This window comes from Melospiza melodia, chromosome 1 (genome assembly GCF_035770615.1).
Source record: "Melospiza melodia melodia isolate bMelMel2 chromosome 1, bMelMel2.pri, whole genome shotgun sequence".
Lineage (NCBI taxonomy): Eukaryota > Metazoa > Chordata > Aves > Passeriformes > Passerellidae > Melospiza > Melospiza melodia.
The window spans coordinates 85,380,289-85,399,653 of record NC_086194.1 but is presented as its reverse complement, the minus strand read 5'-3'; the positions used below and the strand labels follow the sequence as shown (position 1 = coordinate 85,399,653).

The 19,365-nt window shown below is 42.2% G+C and overlaps 2 protein-coding genes across 5 annotated transcripts; both read right to left on the bottom strand.

Annotated features, from left to right (window-relative positions):
• Positions 1-548: 548 nt before the first annotated feature.
• Positions 549-11,212, bottom strand: RBM24 (RNA binding motif protein 24). 4 transcript variants are annotated; one of them, XM_063160367.1, is made up of 5 exons: positions 10,937-11,212; positions 10,275-10,398; positions 9,131-9,185; positions 3,523-3,574; positions 549-2,666 (listed from the first exon to the last, which is right to left on the bottom strand). In XM_063160367.1, exons 1-5 carry the CDS (start codon positions 11,102-11,104, stop codon positions 2,250-2,252), a joined length of 816 nt encoding a protein of 271 aa, XP_063016437.1. In that variant the 5' UTR covers positions 11,105-11,212; the 3' UTR covers positions 549-2,249. The 4 variants fall into 4 exon arrangements, with proteins under 4 accessions (XP_063016437.1, XP_063016445.1, XP_063016454.1 ...); XM_063160375.1 differs by lacking the exon at positions 3,523-3,574 and adding an exon at positions 8,752-8,763 and having other exon boundaries at positions 10,937-11,210; XM_063160384.1 differs by lacking the exon at positions 3,523-3,574 and having other exon boundaries at positions 10,937-11,196.
• A 284-nt stretch (positions 11,213-11,496) lies between these two features.
• Positions 11,497-18,132, bottom strand: LOC134432141 (uncharacterized). Its single transcript, XM_063180986.1, has 4 exons — positions 17,719-18,132; positions 16,987-17,028; positions 11,821-12,063; positions 11,497-11,733 (listed from the first exon to the last, which is right to left on the bottom strand). The coding sequence occupies exons 1-4, from the start codon at positions 17,902-17,904 to the stop codon at positions 11,497-11,499; spliced, it is 708 nt and encodes a 235-aa protein (XP_063037056.1). The 5' UTR covers positions 17,905-18,132.
• Between the last annotated feature and the right edge of the window lie 1,233 nt (positions 18,133-19,365).

The following is a 19,365-nucleotide window of genomic DNA, read 5'->3' as shown; positions in this document are numbered from 1 at the left end:
CAGGACGGCCGGAGTTTGAAGCATGAGAATTGGGAGGAGAGGGTGAGGCATTGGGGTTTGTTCAGCCTATGGAAGAGAACAGCAATTTTCCAGTTCCTAACAGAAGATTACCAAGAAGATAGGGCTAGGCTTTCTGCCAAACAATGAGACTAGGGCTGTAACAAGCAGGGGAGGTTCTGGTTAGATAGAAGGGAGAAAAAAAATGACACAACGGGAATAATTAGGTGGTGGAATAGAATATCCAGTGTTGTGCAGTCTCCATATGGAGATTTTTAAAGACCTGACTGGACAAAGACATAAAGGACCTCAGACCTTCCAAAGTCCCTTCCATTCTGAATTACTTTATGACAAACCTCGGAATGGATCTTCTCCATCTCCTCAACAGAATCTCCTCCATGTAATGCAGTTCCCATCATTCTGTGTATTTGAAGTCAGTGTACATGCTGCTATTCACCCCACAGACCAGGGAAACTATATAAAAGATTTCCCCTTTAGTTTTAACTAAACAAGATCTAAGACAATTTGGGCAAGAACAACACTAGACAGGATGAGACAACATTTTCTTTTATTGTTTTAATACGAGTGAATAGATTAAGAGATCTGAAATGTTGTAAAGCAATATACATACTGAATAAATAATATGCACAGGAGAGTCACGTCTACATTGTAACACTGGCTAGTATTCAGAATACTTCAAATAAATCCAGTGACATTGGATAAAGTCCATAAAAATGCTATCCTGTCTTCCCTTGTATGAAATTGTTCAAGTATAAAAAAATCCAATACAGTGTAAAATATTAAATTCCATTTCGGTCAAGAATAAAAATTGCAAGTATTGTAGTTTCACAGGACAATGTAAAGCAGCATTTTCTAGCAAAGGGAAAAATAGTCAGTCTACATACAGATGAGTGAGAAAACGGCACTAATGTATTTGAGAGGTCTACATGAATAACTAGTAGAGGGAAAAAGAATGAACTAGCAATATTTTATGTAAAAACCTAAAAAAGTGTTAATTTAAGAGTACCCTCATACAGTGCACATACTGAATTTAAATAAATCCAAGTCAACATCCTTAGTTAATTAGGTTAATATTTAATATGCTACATCTAAGCCTACTAAATAATTTATACCATGAGATGAATACATAATTTTACAGTGTCACATCTAAAGTCGCTTTCTTTAGAGCGCAGCATAGTAAAACTTTCAAAATAAATATTTCTTTTTAAATAGCATAACAATTAAGGCACAGTATAAATCACATACCATTAACCCTTCAGGAACTGCAGTCTTGGTAACAAAAAGTTGCCTTGTGTACTGTATGTTTGCTAATAAATACTTTAAATATAATCCTGAAATAGATATTAAAATTGTACAAATGGTTTCAGAAAAGAAAATTCCCTTAAAACAGTTCTTAAAAGGTTTTAATTAATTAGGCTTCTTCCTGCCTTTATTCACAAGTTACGAATAGATGCAATAAATAGAAAGAGAAGGCTGTTGTAGTAAAGGGCTGATCCTATTTTAGAATCAGAATAGCTGACACCAGCAGTTAAAGTTTCCCAAAAGTGAAACGGGATGGGGCGAGGGATTAGGATGTGACAAGCTCATCACATGAGCACGAGTGATGTGTTCTGTCCAGAACTGTCTGTGTTATTGATTGTCTCTACAGCTGTTGCACCCCTTACTTCCACATCACTTGCTCCATAGTTCCACTCATCCAGAGGACAGAGAAGAAAATAACTTTGGTGCCTGTCCGCCATCTTACCAGCCGGCCATCTTCCTTGGGTTGTTCGGTGCCCGTCAGTGAGACAGTGACAAGGTCCTGTCTCACAAAGACAACTTCTGAAAGCTAGAAAGGACAATCAGTGCTTTAAGCTCATTTCCTCTTAAATGGTTAAAGGTTACATATTGCTGACTCAAGTTTTTTCCCTGGTTCAAACTTTTCAGATACCATTTTCTTACTTATAAAAGGCAGTTTTGCTTCCCTGATACTGTAGAAAGTACATCTTTGCTTTTTTTTTGGTTCTTTTTTGTTCGTTTCAAAAGATGAAGTCCCATTGCTACTCCTGCCACTCTTTCATGACAGTACAGTATTTTTCCCCCCATTTTCTTCTGGCTCGATACTTGAAATTAGACATGCCGCACCACCCTTCCCCTCTAACAACAAGATTTGGATGCATACTGTATGAAGACAGCAGAATAAAAATCTTTAGTTTCGCAACAGCATCGCTTTCTTTAAAGCTCCTTAGTTACTACGAATTGTCTCTGTTAACTACTTCTACTGGAAGGCCGAGAAGAGGAAGAGAGAGCTGGCGAGCTTCCTTGGGGACTCCGTCCGCTATTGCATGCGGTCTGCCTGCAGCTGTTGGGGCTGGTACTGGCCGAAGGCCGCCGCGGCCGCCGCGGCCGTGCCGGGCGCTGCTGCGCTCAGGGGCTGCTGCACGGCGTAGCCGTAGCCCCCGGCCGCCACGTAGCCGGCGGCAGCGGCCGGGGAGGCGGCGTACGGGTACTGCTCGTAGGCGGCCGCCGCCGCCGAGTACTGCGCGTACGCCGCGCCGGTGTAGTCGATGTAGGGCGTGGTGGAGGCAGCGGCCGCCGCGGGCTGCACGTGGGGAATTACCACTCCGGGCTGCACAAAAGCCTGTGGATAGACATAGTGAGCGGGTATCCTGTTGAAAGATGGGAGAGGGAGTTAGAGTCGGTACGCGAGTCAGCGCCTAAGTGCCATATCCATACTCCGAACTAAAACAAACTCAATTTAGTTGTTGTTATGTGCATAGGGTTGCCACAATAACTTGACTCGATGGACCAATTATCAGTTCACTGGCCCGAAGAGATGCATCGCTCCAAAGCACAGCGTTGTAGCTGAGTTAAGCTGGGGTGTTCGGTGTTCCTTAAGGATATTATCTTTAAGGCCATTCAAAGTACCAGCATTAGTGATGTCTGTTTTAAGACAATTCTGAAGGACTAAGCTTGATTATTCCATCTGGAAAATTGCAGTACTTGTTTTTCAAATCACCTGTAAGTCGTTTTTATTACCCCTCTTCTGTCTTAACTATTTGACTCTTAGTAAAATTACTTCCTGCAATACTTTTATTATTAGTAACTGAGCAGTTTGACAGCATCACTATAATGAGTTCGACAACAGCCAATAAGGCAACAAAATTATTGAACTCTGACTTTATGTCAAGTCTTCCCAGGGAGGCGTGTTAAGAGTGTATTGTGGCAACCCTACTTAAGTTGCTATGCAGACTCAGCACACATTAATTTCTCTGCAACCTCAGTCACCCTTATTAAAAATAAGAAAAAAACCAACACAGGCGACAAAGGAGTTTAAATAGAGTTCACAAGTGTGGTAAACACAGCAAGAATCACACTTTCCAAACGAACGATAGTGCAGCTCACTCCGTCACAAGAGGCCATTGAGGGGAAGCTACATAGATGCTATTAAAATCCATAACAGTGACTCCTAAGTACATGTGCATCACACTTTTATAAAAGTTCATAAGGACACAAGAGTCAAACCTGTTTGATTATCAGGTCACTGATGTCCTGTTTTGTGCCAGCTTGTTTATTTCTATGCAAGACATACAGCATAGAGTTTTTTGGGAGGTGGGCATAAGATTAAGTCTAAATAGATCTGGTGCTTAACAAAAGCAAAAAAACCACAAATTTACAGTTTAAGAAAGAACCATTCTGAATAGATGAGTAAACACTTTCCCATCTTGTCCAAGACACATAATTTGCTTTCTTGGCTTGTTTACTTAGCCCTTTATTTTTAAAAACTGATCATATCTTTGTCTTAGCACACAAGTGTACATACATGTTAATCTCATGGTTGGATTTTATATTATAATATGATTAAAAAAAAACTTTTACATTCATAACCCTGTCTTGCATCTGGATTGCCAAAGAGAAGTCCTTCATATATGCAACTCCTTCCCAGCCAGTGAATCTCTATAAATGCATGAAAAACTTCGTGTACAGATTCACTGCTATTTCATACTGAACTTTCTTTACCTTTACAGACACCTCTAAAGACTGCACCAACCTTTGAACACACTTTAGACACAGAGGAAAACTGTAGTAGTAAAAAGTGTCTTCCATTCTCCAAATTCAAGATTTCATGGAAAGGTTTGTTGGGGGATTTTTTGTTTCATTTTTAAAACAGCTTTAAGATGTACTTAAGTGGTCAACAAGGAAACATTTGCAATCAGAGGGGACACTGTCAACTGGAATCATAGCAAAACGTAGTTTAAAATAAGTGATAATAGACTTTAAAACAGCTTAGTTTTCTTTTACAGAAAAAAAAAGAGCTCAGTCGCTTGAATAGGAGTATTAGCAGAGAGAAATGTTCAGTTGCCATGTTTAAGACATGAACACCACAATCATAAAAACCCAACATGTAAATGAAAGTCATTTCCTATTGTGGGAAGGGGAAAAAAAAAGAGTGACAAATAGGGAGGGATTGGGAAGGGAAAGAAAACATAAAACGAAACCATAAGTTGGGTTTTTAACACTCACCTAATTTATGAAGTGATTAGCCAGAAGTGCATTTGAAGCATACTTAAGCTGGCTCTGTGCATTTAAATACACATCATTACCTGAGCTCTCCATATGGATGAGCATAAGCAAGCATTTTGTATTGGTCACCAACCAAGTATAATTCTAATAAACATTACACCATATTTCCTAAGCATTTAGGGAAAGAAGTATAAAAACAAATCTGAAGTCACAGAGAGCCTCTTTTGCATCACGAAGAGTCCATTTAACATCACATCAAAGCAATCTTTACATTCAGCACTTATGGAAGAGAGTAATTCTAACAGAAGAGACAATAAGAAAGCTTTTCAGGCTGCTTGTGTTGCCTTGAACTGATGTTACTAAGATTTTCTGAAGACACTTGGATCCTCGGCCATATCCTTGAAAAAGACAGAAAGATACATGTGCTTCTACTTAAGCTCTTGTGACTTGGTTTATTTAAGCCAAGAAACTAACAGGTGGTGAAGTTATGAAACATTATCTGTTTGCCACATCTTACCCTACAATAAACATAAACCCTGTGCAGGCTCCTCTCCACCATGCCATTTAACACATGATGATTGACAGCATAAGCTGCAGTGGGGCTATTTTTGATCATCTGTCATGCTACAACTGTTTTCAGTCAAGTAAAATGGCTTTATATGGCCAAAGTAAATTTCTACCTACTGCAGAGGCCAGGACACGAAGATCTCAGCCATTCACAACCCAACTGCTTTTCATGCTCTGCCAGGTCAAAAGCTGAAAAAGCAATTCCCAGTTACACTAGAAATCCTTAGTATCCTTCATTTTAAATAAAAGCTGCTGCTTTACTTTTCAGAGTGATAGTGTGAGAAATTGACAGGATTTAAGCTCTCTTTCCTGGCAGTAGTTTTTATTTTGGAACGTGTATTTACTGTTTTATGCTTTTGCAATAAAGGAAAATAGAAGCCGTATTTAACTTCAGCAATAACTGTAGCTTTGAGATACTCAAAACTCAATGACCTACATCCCTGCCATGTGCCTTAAGACTTTCTTTGTTGTTATAACAGATGATTTATGTTTAACTAAAGACCTCTCAAGAATAATCCTATAGGCAACAATAAAGTGAATGATAATTTCAAAGGAAAGAGACTTTTGAGATTAATGCAGAGAGCTGTGGCATATAGAAATTCAGCAGGAGTAGTGCATCTTAGTTAAAGAACTCTCAGCATTACATTCGCAAAAAACCTAGATATTCAACTTTAAAAAAAATGTTTTGCTTTGGCTCTTGCATGGCATTGTTTGCTTTTGTAAGCATAGTTAAAGAGCAGATTTTCACCAATGAACAGCTCTCCTTTAAAGAGAAATAGGTTGCATAAACATTAAACATACAAGACCCTTACTATGTTTCCTTTTATCTGATAACCACTAAGAGGACGTAACAGCAGGCTAACTTCTGACTGTTCCAGCTTCATTCCCTCTTTTCAGACTGTCTGTAGTCTAGTATTATACAGATCTTTTGATCAAAAACTCAAGAGGGGGCTTTTCCTTCTCTCTTAAGAAAGGCAGATTTGCCTAAATCTTGGAAGATATCAAGCATGTCATATCAGCCAACTGTTTGATAATGGGCTTAAGCATTTTGGATTTAACTCTGGTCTTACTGAAAACAGTGGGTATGTTTTCATTTTGATATAAGTACAGGTTTTAGACAGAAAATAAAAAAATCTCCACACCAGCTATGTCCTTCAGCAATACCTATGAATAACCTTGAATTTTACCACCAATATTAAAGTAAAAATTAGATCAGCAAAATAAGAAAAGCTATCTTGGGAAACAAAGTCATCTTCCCCCTCCATAAATTCCTGTTGAATTCAGAGATAGTATTTTAATAAACAATCCTGAAAACAAAGCTGTATAAATAACCAATTCTGTGATCAAACAGCTTTCTATGAAACACATCAACAGTAAGATAGATGCTGAATGTAAAGAGCAGGAAGAAATGTTATTCTGCAGCACTGAATAAAAAAAATTCCCTGCATTTTAAATGCATCATGCGTTGAAGCTAATCTAGTTTCTGTCTCCCTCCACCATAACTGTGTTGTACTTAAGTCAGAATATTGAACTTCTGCATCTTCTCGATAAAAGTAATGTAACACAATCAAATTATTTTAAGTTTATTATTTGATAGATGTGAAACCTTATGTTGTGGATGCCCCACCTCTGAGAGTGTTCAAGGCCAGGCTGGATGGAACTCTGAGCAACATGGTCTAGGGAAAGGTGTCCTTGTCCATGGCAGGGGTTGGAACAACATGATCTGTAAGGTCCCTTCCAACCCAGGCTATTCTATGATTCTGTGATTCTAAAACACAGCTGACCATATCAAAATATGGCAGCACCTCACTAATTTGCACTGTTAGGGAAAAAACCCAAAACTCAACCACAAAAGATCTGAAGCTTTTGTGTATGGATTAGCTGAGTATTGGCACTGAATCACCACTACAGCCTGTTTCACACAGCGTATTAGGGAAGTGTACTTCCAAAGTGCAACTGCACAGGAAGAAAAAAGGCTTTAGGGTGACCATGTATTTCAATGCAAACTACACAGCAAAAGTGAACTCTTCAACAGAAGGAGATTCAAATAAGTGCTGGAACATTCCCTCTTACTTTCAATGAAGTGAATGAACATGTTCATTCATCCTAATGAATGCTGTTCTCCTTAATCTGAACTACGTACTTTAGATAAAGATACAGGTCATTGGAAATTTTGAGGAGGAAGAAGGATTGGTAATCTCTGTTGTTTACATAGTAAAAGAAATGCAACAGCCAAGGATGAATGCATAATTACCAATTTCATATATACATGACTCTGTGACAAACATTCTTTCGGATTTATGTGCAATGCATTAGAAATCTAACCTTATTCAGCTTGCTGGAAGGATTTCCCTGACTTAAATATGGTTTATGTCATCTATTGTTAGCTTCGGGTAAGGAAAGTAAGAAAGACACCTACATTTGCAGAGTCCTTTAAGCAAGGGACTGCCACAGATCCTCCCTTTCTGTTGTGCTCGGCAAATACTCAGTCTCTCCACAGCTGATCCCTGCACAATTCAGTAGTTCCCTTTTCAACAAGTGTTTTAACAGCTCTGGAGAGGAGGTGTTCTGGCTCCTGCCTACCTTAGTGCAGGCATCATAAACTGATCACTGCATACACACTGTCATCTCACACTTCAAAGAAGCAAGCAAAATAACAGTAGAGGATAATCATAACAAGGTAAAAAAAAAAAAAAAAAAGATAGTTTTTACAGCCTCCTCACTCTTGGAAAAATCAACATGCTCTTTTAAAATGAAGTTTCTAGGAAAAACTTTTTCCTGTGGTTTTCAGGATAGGAACTGCTTTTTCCTTCCATTCTGACAAATCAAATTACTGAGAAGCTGTTGTGGCTTAATAACAGGTAAGTATTATATTCTAAAGCCATTCTAACCAAATAAACAAAATACATCTATGATACATTTTCCCTACTTAATTGTTAGCTTATGCATTAAGTAGCAAAAGGCACTAATTCACAATGAGTTTCTCAGTCACTGTGCATTAGCGAAGTGGCACTATGGAAAGCTTAAAGCAGACTTCAACTCCTAATGATATGCCTATAAAAAGCAAGAGTTAGATCCACTTAGGAATAGTTTATACTCAAATTCAGGAGAAATGCACTACATATTAAAGACAGATTGAAGAAAAAATCCCCTCAAATTAGAAAGCCCAAATGGACGCACACCGTTAATAAGGAGATCCACACCCTTCCCAAGAACAAACCTCCCAAAAATTATGAACATGCAAGCAATATGTTGATTTACTTAAAAATCAAGAAGTCACACAATTTAGCACTCACTACAAAATATGGTTAAAAAAGTCACAGGCTACAGCTTGAAAGCAAGGAAAAAAAGGCCCTTTGCTCCCCATGGCAAAGTCACTCCTCAACAACAAAACCAAAATTAAAAAAGATCCCCCCCCAAAAACTTTCACTACAGCTCTTTCAATTAAATAAAAGCACACAGTTTAGCTATCAACACCACTTCATTACTGTAATAAATAAAAAAAAAGCACACGGAGGTCTATTGACTATATGAAAAAACATACATGCATCGTTAATCACCATTTTAGCTTGTTTGTGTTTGAGTCTACTGGTTACTGAGTTTAATTCCAAACAGAACTATTCCACCTCTTATCATCATATCCTTCTGATCAGTTATCTTAACTGTAAACGATCCCTGTCAGATTAGAAAGAGATAAATAACATTGAGTCAAGCTGAAAAAAGAGAAATGGGGCACAGCAATCTTGCATCAAGTCATACCTCCTTGTTTTATCATAGGGTCATATGGGACTGGAGTGCTTAGTCGGAAGGGCCACGTCCCACACAACTTGACTCAGCTGCGGCATTTAGAACATGACCGACAAGGTGAGCGCATTTTTTTGAGTATATGAGTATACATTTATAAATCTGAGAGCTTCAGCATTGCTGGCCAGCTTTAAGGATGCTATTGCAAGAGGCCTTCAACAATCATACTTTTTCTTTCCTTTTTTTTTAAAAAAAAGATTTTTTTTCCTCCCCTGTTTGAGGTCCCATTGAGACTTACCCGAAAGGCCTCTGTATGAGAGCGGGATGAAGCTGCTGGACACCAAAGGCAAAACCTACCAACAAAAACACATCGCATTCTCTGTATGGGGGTTTTTTGGCCACTTATTTATGCTATATGTATACACACACACAAAACCGCAGAGTAAGAGCCTTTACTAACAGCCTGCAGTAACAACAGCTAAAAGGCTGTAGAACCACAAATTAGAAAGCAAAATATATCAGTCCATACACACAGAGAACTTAAACCAGTAAAGCACACGCTTTCATAGAGATGTTTAGGAAAATTACTTTTTCTAAACAAGTACAGAGTTTTTGTTCACATTTTACATGGTGCTCCATTTGGATCCCTAACATTAACATCTGAATGACTGTGTGGTACTTTTCATTCATTGGTGTATTTGTGTAATTTCTACAGACTTAAAGATTTAAGTCACCTCTACTCATCAGGACTTAGCACAGGGTGTCAAATCCCAACTTCATTTCTGTTCTCCAGACACCCTAGCGTAAACCCTGTCTTTCCTTGGCGGGCACTTAATTACTCGCACAAGTGTTCATCAGGTTAAACACGGGGGAATTCAGAATGACCTTCTTTAGAGCACAAATGTGCACACACTCCACGCTCCTCTCACTCTTGCTGCAAAGCAGCAGTCTGGGAAGCGGCTAGGACATCAGATTGTCTCAGATGTGGTCTTAGGAAAAGCCTAAGACCTTCATTTTAAAATCTGCATAATAGCTCCCATCTGCTTGAGAAGTTTGTATTAGGATATTGTTTGTATTAATAAGACCGCACACATTGGAAGCGATTCACTCCTAGGCCAATCTTACCCTGCAACGATACTGTAAATGGTCAGCGCCACCACATTCCCAGCAGCAGGAATAACCAATGAAGTGTTTGAGCTGTGGAAGTCTTCCTGGGGAACTCCAGATATTTTATCTTTGATTGCTTTTGTTTTTTAAATAAGGCACATGTGCAAAATAGCCAGAAAATTACTACATGCTGCATTTAAACATCAAAACCAAAGCACGCCCAACTATGTGCGTACTTCAGGAAGGTTGAGGGCAGCACTACCTTTTTTTGAAGTTTTACTCTCTTCAGAAACCTGAGGTACGGAGAGAAAAGCCATTCAGGGCTGCTTCCTCACCTGGCTGCATTATCCGCGGCTTGGCACCCAGGTACGCCAGGTTCACGTTGGCTTTCCTGCCATCGATGATGGGGTTGGGGTCCTTACAAGCCCTTTCAGCAGCAGCTCTGTCAGCCATGGTGACCTTAACGGGCGATGCCGCGCATTAGATCCCTTTCCGCGGGGAAGGAGAAGCCTCCCGCCCACAGCAGCGACCCGGCCGTACCCGCGGGCGGCGCCGAGAGGCCCCCGGCCGGACCCCGACCCCGGCCCCGGCCCGCCCGCCGAGCGGAGCGGGGCGCCGGCAGCCGCGGCGGGCGCAGGGCGGAGGGCGCGGGCCGAGCTCGGCCGCCGGCAGATAAACCCCGCAGCGGCCGTATCAGCGAGCAACAGGCGCGCCGGCGGTGTGCGAGGAATTGGGTAATTCCCCCCCTCAATCTCCTTATTCAGTAATTCCCCACCCCACCCCCTCCGCCTCTATCCAAACTCCCCAGCAGGGAGAGAGAAAAATAAAAAGGGGAAAAAAAAAAACAAACCCAAAAAAAAACAAGAGAGAAAAGCAAAAAGCCGGACGCTCGGTAGCCCCTCCCGGCCCCCGAGCTCTCAGAGCGGCCCCCGCGGAAGTTTCCCCGCGATGCCCCCCCGCAGCCGCCCACCGCCCTGCCCCGCGCCCCGGCACTTACAAAGCCGTATCCCCGGGACTTGCCCGTCTGCCGGTCGGTGATGACCACCGCCTCCTCGATGTCCCCGAAGACCTCGAAGTACTTGCGCAGGCTGGAGTCGGTGGTGTGGTAGGGCAAGCCCCCGACGAAGATCTTGGTGTAAGTGGTGTCCTTCTGCGTCGTGTGCATCTTCAGCCCGGCCCTGCGCGCCGCGCCGTGATCTGCACCCACGCGTGGCGGCCGGGGCGTGCGGGTCCTGGGCGGCGAGACCCGCTTCCAGAGTCAGCCCCGCTCCTTTTTTCCTTTTAATTTTTTTTCTCTCTCCTCTCTTCCCCCGCCCCCCGTTTTCCCCCCGCCACCCAGCTACAATGCAATTCCCTTCTGCCTTTGCAGACCCAGCTTCCTCCTCCTTCAAGAGCGGAGCCTCGCAGCCTCGGGCGGTTTTGAGGTAGGTACCGGCAAAAGGAGGAGGGGAGGCCGGGCAGCAGCCAGCCTGGCGGCCGTAGTGCTGGAAACGAGCAGAAACAGCAGCTGGAAGAGGAGTGCAGGGCCCGGGCTCTAACAACTGAGTGGCCTCCCCCCTAAAAGCCACCGGGTCGGTCACTCTCGGTTCCTCCTCCTCCTCCTCCTCGCAGGGGCGGGGACGCCGGCGGGGCGGACCCCGCGCTCGGCCGCGGCGCGGCCGGGGCTGACAGACAGCTGTTTGCAACAGCTGGATGCCCCCCGTGCCGCGGCAGCCGGGCCTCGGGGCCGCCAGGCAAAGGGGCGGCCTCAGGGGTGCCCCTCGGGGACGCCCGGTGCCCTTCGAGGCAGGTTTGCTGCAAACAGCAAGTGCCGGGAGACAGGCTCCGGTGGGGTCAGCGGTGCCCGGCCGGCCAGAGAGCCCGCGGGCACAGCCGGCTCACTGCCTGCTGGCGGTCCTCAAATGCTTCGATCCCTCCCCGAGGGCTTGTGGTCAAACCTCTGCAGCCTTCACTTACTGCTCTCTCCCGGCTAGCAAGGCTACGGTGCTGCAACACGTCCATTTTTATTGTGGTGGTGCTGGTGGTTGTGATTCTTGATGTTCGTTTGGTCACAAGATGAAAAAAAATGGTAAAGCTGTTTCCCTTGTTTTTCTCTTCTTTTGCTGCCTCTGCCCAATGCTGGGACTGGGAAGGATGAAGAGAAACATAAAGAAAGGAATGTCTGTGTGACATGAAGAGACAGAGGACTGTGGGAGTTGGGGGGAAGGGAGACTCGCAGGGAGACCGGAAGGATGGGACGAAGGTTAAAGATTGGGGAAAACAGATGTGCCTATGTGTACAGACTTCTAAACCATTCTCTTGCAGTCCCAAAGTCTTGATAAGTACTGTGTGCCTCTTTCCTCTTTCACTTTCTTCTTCTGTCTGCTAGGCTTTTCCCTATGAAGACTCTCATGCTTAGAAAAATGAGCAGTGCATCATTTGGAGGACAGACTTTCACTAAGTTCTTCAGCCCCTCTGGTACCAAACATTAACCGTAATGAGAGCACTTAGCACCAAACTCAGGTCCTGTTTGCCCATACCTAACCTTAGCTCTCCATTTGATTTTGTCATCAGTAGTTTTCCTAGTTCTAATGGCCTATACCTATACCAGTCCTAAGCCATGCTGTCACTAAACCCTAGTTGACCCTTCAGACTCTCCAGATTAAATTTGGTTTAACATGTTAAGGCTAACTCAAGTGAAATCTAGCAGCACCTGCAGGATGAGACATAAATGTTGCTTTTCAATTGAAATTATGCCAAGCCCTTAACGTTCACCTGAATTTGGTTAGGTCAGCTAACTCTGTCCCCAGATGTCTTCCAGCTTGACTCCCCTGTTGGTCTGGAACATTGTGTTAAACCTGACACTCCAGCCACTTCTGTTCCGAGGGCTAATAGTAACTTTAAACTCTAGCCCAGTGACCTGAACTTAAATAGTAGCCCAGCTAAGGGTGTCAGTGCTCAATGGAGCCCTGCAGCACACAGCCCACTTAGTAGTGCATTTACCTTCTCAGACTCCTGTGGACCTGGAAGATGAACTTCTAAAATGTTAATCTCAAACCAAATGCAGTCCACCCCATCACGGTTCCTTTCCCTTGCTGTGCCCAGCACTCCTGAGTGTCTTGTGGTGTCTGCACAAAGGGTGAATTTGCCTGGCTTTCCAGTCATTGCACAAACTCCCGTATTAAGGCCAGAAAAGCAACATTTGGCTGTCCCAGAAACACTTGCAGATGTATTTAGGAGTTCAGCTTTTTCAGCCCAGGGGAAGACGGATGACATTGACAGACCCAAACCCAAAATACAGCTTTTTGGTCTAGCAGCAACAGCAGGTCTTTGAGGACTCAGAAAAAATCCTGGATTTTTTTTTCAGAAAAAACCCCTAATTTTCCATGCCTATGTCTCAACAAAAGACAAATTTCTTGCATGTAGGTAGGGTTCATCATGCAGCCCTTGTTTGTACTGCTAATTCAAAATATCTGCAGTACAGTTTTTGACCTACTCTGACAGGCTAACACATCCTCTTCTGTAAAACCAGAAGTGAAGCTGGCCATTAACAGATCAAAATATATCCTCTAAGCTATGCTACAACAGTCCTATTACTATATTAGCATCCTCAATTTAAGATGGCAATTCCAGTAAAAGTCAGGAATAAATACAGTTCTCTAGCCCATTCATTCCTATAACTGAACTGTATTACTAACACCATAACAGGAAAACAACCCCTACTATTGGAGTATAATTCCTCAAAACTCAGTTTTACCTTACATCCCTTCTAGCATCAGACCTTTTTCTGCTTTTGTGGTCCTGACAGAATCTAGGGTATGATTTTCCAGCCTTAAGATTCCTAGGAACCCTTACCTAAACCCCAGAGAAGTGATACTTCATCATTTGCAACCTCCTCTAGTCCATTCAGTCCACTGTGAACACAAGCCTTTATTTTTGCATGGCATAACCTGTGAAAAACAGGCCTCCAGCTCTTGGATGCATGATCTTATGACCTAACTGTGGCTGATACGATTCTATTAGCACCAGGCTATCTACTCCTTCAGCAGCCCTCAAAAATAAAAATCTTTTCCAACCATATCTCAGTCTTAATCATCACTTTAGGTTTACCCAAAGAGAAAGGTGACCTCTATCATATGGAAATTAATTAAAGACCATTTGAACACTTTAGTGATCAGGAATATATTGTATGCTTCTCTCCTATACCATATGTTAACTCCAGATTTTGGGCTAGTGTTAGCCCAAAGGAACAGCCTAGGAAGGGAGTTCTTTCTGATTCACCCATTGTGAAAATGTTCTGGACTGACTGGGGCTTGTGTCTTTGTGGTAGGGCTAGGTTTCTCCAAAGCCTGAAGAGTGAGGATTATCTACAGAACCTGTAGGTCCCACAGAAAACTGATGAATCTGCATGAATTCAGATGAGGATTAGCCTGAAGTTAGCTTGAGTTGACGGGATAGTGTTTACCTGGCCATGCTGGATGTCTGGCTAAGTTTACAGTCAGACTAATGGATTTTAAGATTTAAAGGCATGGACTGTACAACATTTATTGTGCTGAAGGGAAGTCTGTGAACAACTTCACCAGTGTCATGTCCCCAGTTGCTTAAGATAATATGTATTTTGCTGTATTTTGGTGTTTTGAGATGGATCAGCTGATATTGCTAGGGATCTGGTTGTGGCTTCGGAATGCAAGTGTAGCAGAAAGAAATGTATTCCTATATGCTGCAAATCTTGCAGGAATGATGCCACTGGTGAAAGTGTGCCAGTTTGGGAAAGAAGTGAGAACATGTGGAAGAGGAGTGTCTAGGTAGAGCATTCCTGGGAGAGATGTGAAACTGAGGTTCCTAAATGCAAGGAAATTTGGAAATTGAACCAGGGTTACCCATGTTTTGGTAATTACCACAAACAGCAGATCACTGTAAAAGAGCAGGATTGTTCCTGCAGGCATCTATTTTGGCCTTTTCAGGATCTCACTTTTAAATCAAAGTAGATTAGGCACCCAGCTCCTGCTGCAGTCTGATATATCACTGGGAATCCCTCCTAGGTATGGGGGTATTGTTGCTGAAGGGTATTGTAGCTGCCAATTACGTCCTATGTAATTTTAATGGTTTTAAAATATATATCTGAAGCTATAAATGAGAAAGTGATCTAGTGTTTCATTTGGAACCTAGTAACACAGCTTAATGGGAGGAAACCCCAAAAGCTATCAGTCACAATTAATTGGTTTTACTCAGAGATTTTGTGTTTTTGCTGTCGAGGTAGGACAGAATAATCAGCTTTCCAGTTTACCAAATGTTGCCACTCAGTGGTATCAGCGTAACTGTAATATCATGCTTTTTATTTATTTATGAACACCATATGCCTGTCATGTTGGAAACCAATGGATGTTGTGTGTTCATTCATTAGGTTTCTGGAAGCAACAAAGACCTGTGATTATATTGCACACCAGTCATTCTTGCTAGTGCTTTATTTCAGTAAATAATAGTGGTCTTCAGAACATTCACTGCACCATCAATTAAATGCAGCTGGAATTTCGATATACATATACCTCATATACATATACTTACATGCACACTTTATTTGCTAACACTATTATTAGAATGCCTGGGGCATAAACCACCATGATTTGTTATGCAGGGCTGAAAATAAAAGTAATCCTTTCTCTGTTAACCTAGCAAGACCATCAGTTTGGTCAGTGAGACATTTCTGCTGAAGTTCCATAATGCTATAGCTCTGTGAAAGCATTCGACTAATAACATTAGGCACAGCTTTGTCTGCTAATCTGTGCACTTCCACCAACCACGTCCCATTACAGAGGAGAGCAGAATGTCTAACCTCTGCTCTGCTCAGTGTGTGCTACATGGGTGGTAGTTTGACTTTGTCTAGGTAAGCATAAAGTAGGTAGTACAATCATGTTCCAACAGATCACAGTGAGGGAAACTTGGAAGTCTCATCATCCTCTCACTCTTCTTGCTGATCTACCATCTTTATCTAGGATAAGTTCTTGAATTGTGAATTTCTGCTAAAAGTTTCCTAACTGGGGAAGCTTCCACCACCTCTTTCCTGATAATGTCCCTATTATAACAGATTTCATCATAGGATTCTTTTTTTCCCCGATACCTATTAATATTGCCATATTCCAAAGTCCCTTTTGTTACAGTATCAGAGCTCTAAACCACATGAACTTCAACTATGAAAACGTCATTATTCCCAATTAAATCACCAAATGTCAACCACCAGGTGTAGTTTCTGATGGGAATATTTTTCCCTTTAAAGGGCAATGGAAGAGGTGACTCAGAATTTCAGTGATCCAGCAAACAAAATTCAAAGCTTGAGGAAGATTTAAGACACATTGCCTATCTGTAGGAAAATAATAAGTATGTCAGGGGAAGCAGGGGTGAATGATGAGTGAAGCCAGAGGTTGAAGGCATCCATAAAAGTTACAATGCATGTTGTGTTTGTAGGGGAACATAAGGAAAAGGTATGTTAGGGAAAAAACCCCAAGGGAAAGGATTTATGAATATCAAGTCATGGGTAGTACACTGAACAGTGCTGGCCAGTGCTAGAACAGTTCAGAAAATAGAATGAAGCTGGTGCCTGGTGTGAACTGAAGTTGTCCTATGATGCTGTAATGGAGGGAGCGCCGATGCCAGAGGCTGAACCTGCAAAATCACAAAGCTCTCACACCTACCATGTGACACACTCGGGGTTAGAAAAATGATTCTTAATGTTGACAAAAAGCAAGGCAGTTGTGTCAGGGAAGCAATAAACTGGGATTTGCAGACTAGCTAAAACTTAGAAATTGGAGTGTGAAACACCTGAGTCTCATGCTTACCTGTCCTGAGCACAGGCAACTAAGAGACAGACATTTGAAAAATCTGCAAAATCCCATTGGTGTTCTGTGTGGTGTGATAGCTGAATGACTGCCTGCTAAGCACACTCCTGTGCATCTTTAAAATGCTGTACGCCCACCCCACCATAGTGCCCAATGGGAAAATCAGTGCTTGGACCTGTCTGCTGAGCCATATACACATAGCCTGGACTGATAAAACACAAAACTCATTACTTACTTGTATTTTGAATGCAAAACAAGAAGTCTGGTACAAAGAATACTGTTGAGAAAAAAATCTCAATCAGTCTAAACTGGTGAAGCACTGCTAAAAGCAAAGAAATTAAACTAAATTTCATCATGTTGCATCTGACCTGCAGTCAAATAAGTGTGGGGGGGAAACAAATATGGGGATGCTGGTGAAAGACAGCCACTAAACCCTCGCCAGTTATTATTACAAGGGATTAAACTGGCAGTCGACAAGCTGTATGCCAGACATCAGCCTTATAGAACTCTGCACATCTCTTAGCAGAAGTAGGTTAGTAGAAATGAAATGTGGATACATGGATAGAAATGCAGAGAAGAGCTCATTCAAACGTGCTTCAGCCCCTTAGTCCTTAGTGAGAAACTGATGACATGAATGCAGCTCTGGATTCAGGAATAGCCGTGTCAGTGGCCTCATGCACTCTCAGCCCTCCAGAGGAGTGACTTGTGCTTTCCTGTCAGAGAGCTGGAAGGTTCTGATTTATGGCCAGAAAATACCACATCCTCATTTGTCAAGTTCAACCCAACCCTTTCGGGTTTTTTTAAGGACTTAGTTTTTCTTGTATTGCTTGTACTGGGGAAACTGAGTTTGCAAGAAAATTTGCTTTCACCTCACTGCTTAAGCAATTAAAAGTAGAGTCCAAAATGTTCCCTTGACTACTTTTTCATTAAGAGGAAAAGAGAGGTTTCAGTGTTCCTCAGCACTCACCCAGGGATGTCTGCTAATCACAGCACAAGCAAAGAAGAGAGATAACTGCTCCAGAGCACTGTCCTCTCCTTTCCTTTGGAGGTATCTGGGGCACAAAGACGTGTAGAGGAAATGCAGATGAATTAGGTTTGTGCTCCATCTTCTTCTCACAGCATCTTTTGATAGGGATGTGGAGGACTTCTTCATGTTGTGACTTGCACAATCAGACTAAAGCTTGAGACTTTCTTTGCAAGGGCTGAAGAGAGGAGGAAGATGGACTTTAGCTGGAGGTCATCCCATTTATGTGCTGTTGTCTCTTTGGATAGGTAGTGTATTGCCAGTCTCACCCATCCTGTGCTCATGAGTTGTGCTGTAGGAGAAAATAGCTTGTTTACTAGCTCAGCCATGTTTTCTGATCCAAAGATATCATGTTGCTGTCAAGTATTTTTAGTCTGTGCTTCTTACTATCCAGTTTACTTTGCAGTCTTGGTTTCTTCAACTAAAAATAGCTGCAATATAACAATAGCTTTTAGGTGGTTCCACTTGTTGGATTAGATGTGATTTGTTAAAAAAAATAGCAGCCTGTGATGGCTGTTCAGTGCCTACAATCCAGAAGGACCTTGGAGAGATTTGCTGCCCTGCGCTGAGTCTCACCACCTGCTGCTGTGGTACGGCCAGCGCTCCTCTGTAACACAGCATTCCTCTTCTTCAAGGACTGTCAGACCACATTATCTTTGCTGCTTCAGAGATATCTTTTTTCCCTTTCTGTTTTCTTTCTTTGGTAGGTAGGAATGAGGTAAGTTAGAATTTGGCCCAAACACTAAAGTGGAATAACCCTCCATGTGCCAAAGATCGTGGAGGCTTTCTTTGCCCCCTGCCAAAAGGTCAGGATCTCTGTAGTACGATCCCTTGGTAAGGTGACACCTGCAGGTATGCAGCACTGCTCCCGTCTTCCTGTGACATCCAAGCAGAAGTGACTCAGAAGGGAGGAGCTCTGCCTGCACTGAGTCACCACTACTCTCTGCATTTACCCTACAAATTTGAAAGTCAAATTCTGTCAAAAATTTACCTGTAAGTTTAACCTGTAAGATTCCAGCCCCAAGGGCTACAGCCTCAAAACTATGCAGCAGGTTGTTTTTTTTTATTGTTTTGTTTTGCAGAGTAAGTGGAAGTTAGAGCGTGTTACCGCTTGAGTAGCGGGACTTTTGTCAGTGTAGCATCTACATACTTATTGCTGCAACCCAGTAAGGTAATGTGAGGTTTCTAAGCATTCTTACAGCCTTTATTGTCCTCAGTTGGAAAAGGCATGACTTTTGCCTTTAAAAAGAAGTAAAAAAACCCAACCAACCAAACTCAGGCTTTGTCATGAGAATAAAAATAGTACTGTTTGGCTGGTTTGTCATGTTTGTCCCTTAGTCTTAAGTTTCACAGTTCATATAAGGTGTGAGGTTATGAAGTAGGACACAGAAAGCATGTTGTGCTCTAATGCCTCCATTTTCACCTCTAGAAAGGACCTTTGCTGAGAAAATACAGTGATTGTGTTAACACTGTGTAGAAAAGATACTACACTGTCGTTTGGTAAGCCATGTAGAAGGATCAAATTGGATTTAATTCTACCAAAGAATTATTGTGGTTTTGAAAAATGGACCAGGCAACATGAAACAATTA

What these genes read in the sequence shown, in the direction of transcription:
- RBM24 (XM_063160367.1), bottom strand. Translation starts at nt 11,104, where the DNA reads ATGCACACGACGCAGAAGGACACCACTTACACCAAGATCTTCGTCGGG. An exon ending in GCCGCGGATAATGCAGCCAG is followed by an intron (nt 9,186 to 10,274) that starts GTGAGGAAGCAG and finishes TTTTGTTGGTAG; the next exon opens with GTTTTGCCTTTGGTGTCCAG. An exon ending in GTGACCTGATAATCAAACAG is followed by an intron (nt 2,667 to 3,522) that starts GTTTGACTCTTG and finishes ATCTTTCAACAG; the next exon opens with GATACCCGCTCACTATGTCT.
- LOC134432141 (XM_063180986.1), bottom strand. Translation starts at nt 17,904, where the DNA reads ATGAAGAAGTCCTCCACATCCCTATCAAAAGATGCTGTGAGAAGAAGA. An exon ending in TGATTAGCAGACATCCCTGG is followed by an intron (nt 17,029 to 17,718) that starts GTGAGTGCTGAG and finishes TTTTCTCAACAG; the next exon opens with TATTCTTTGTACCAGACTTC. An exon ending in TTGAGGACCGCCAGCAGGCA is followed by an intron (nt 11,734 to 11,820) that starts GTGAGCCGGCTG and finishes TGCTGTTTGCAG; the next exon opens with CAAACCTGCCTCGAAGGGCA.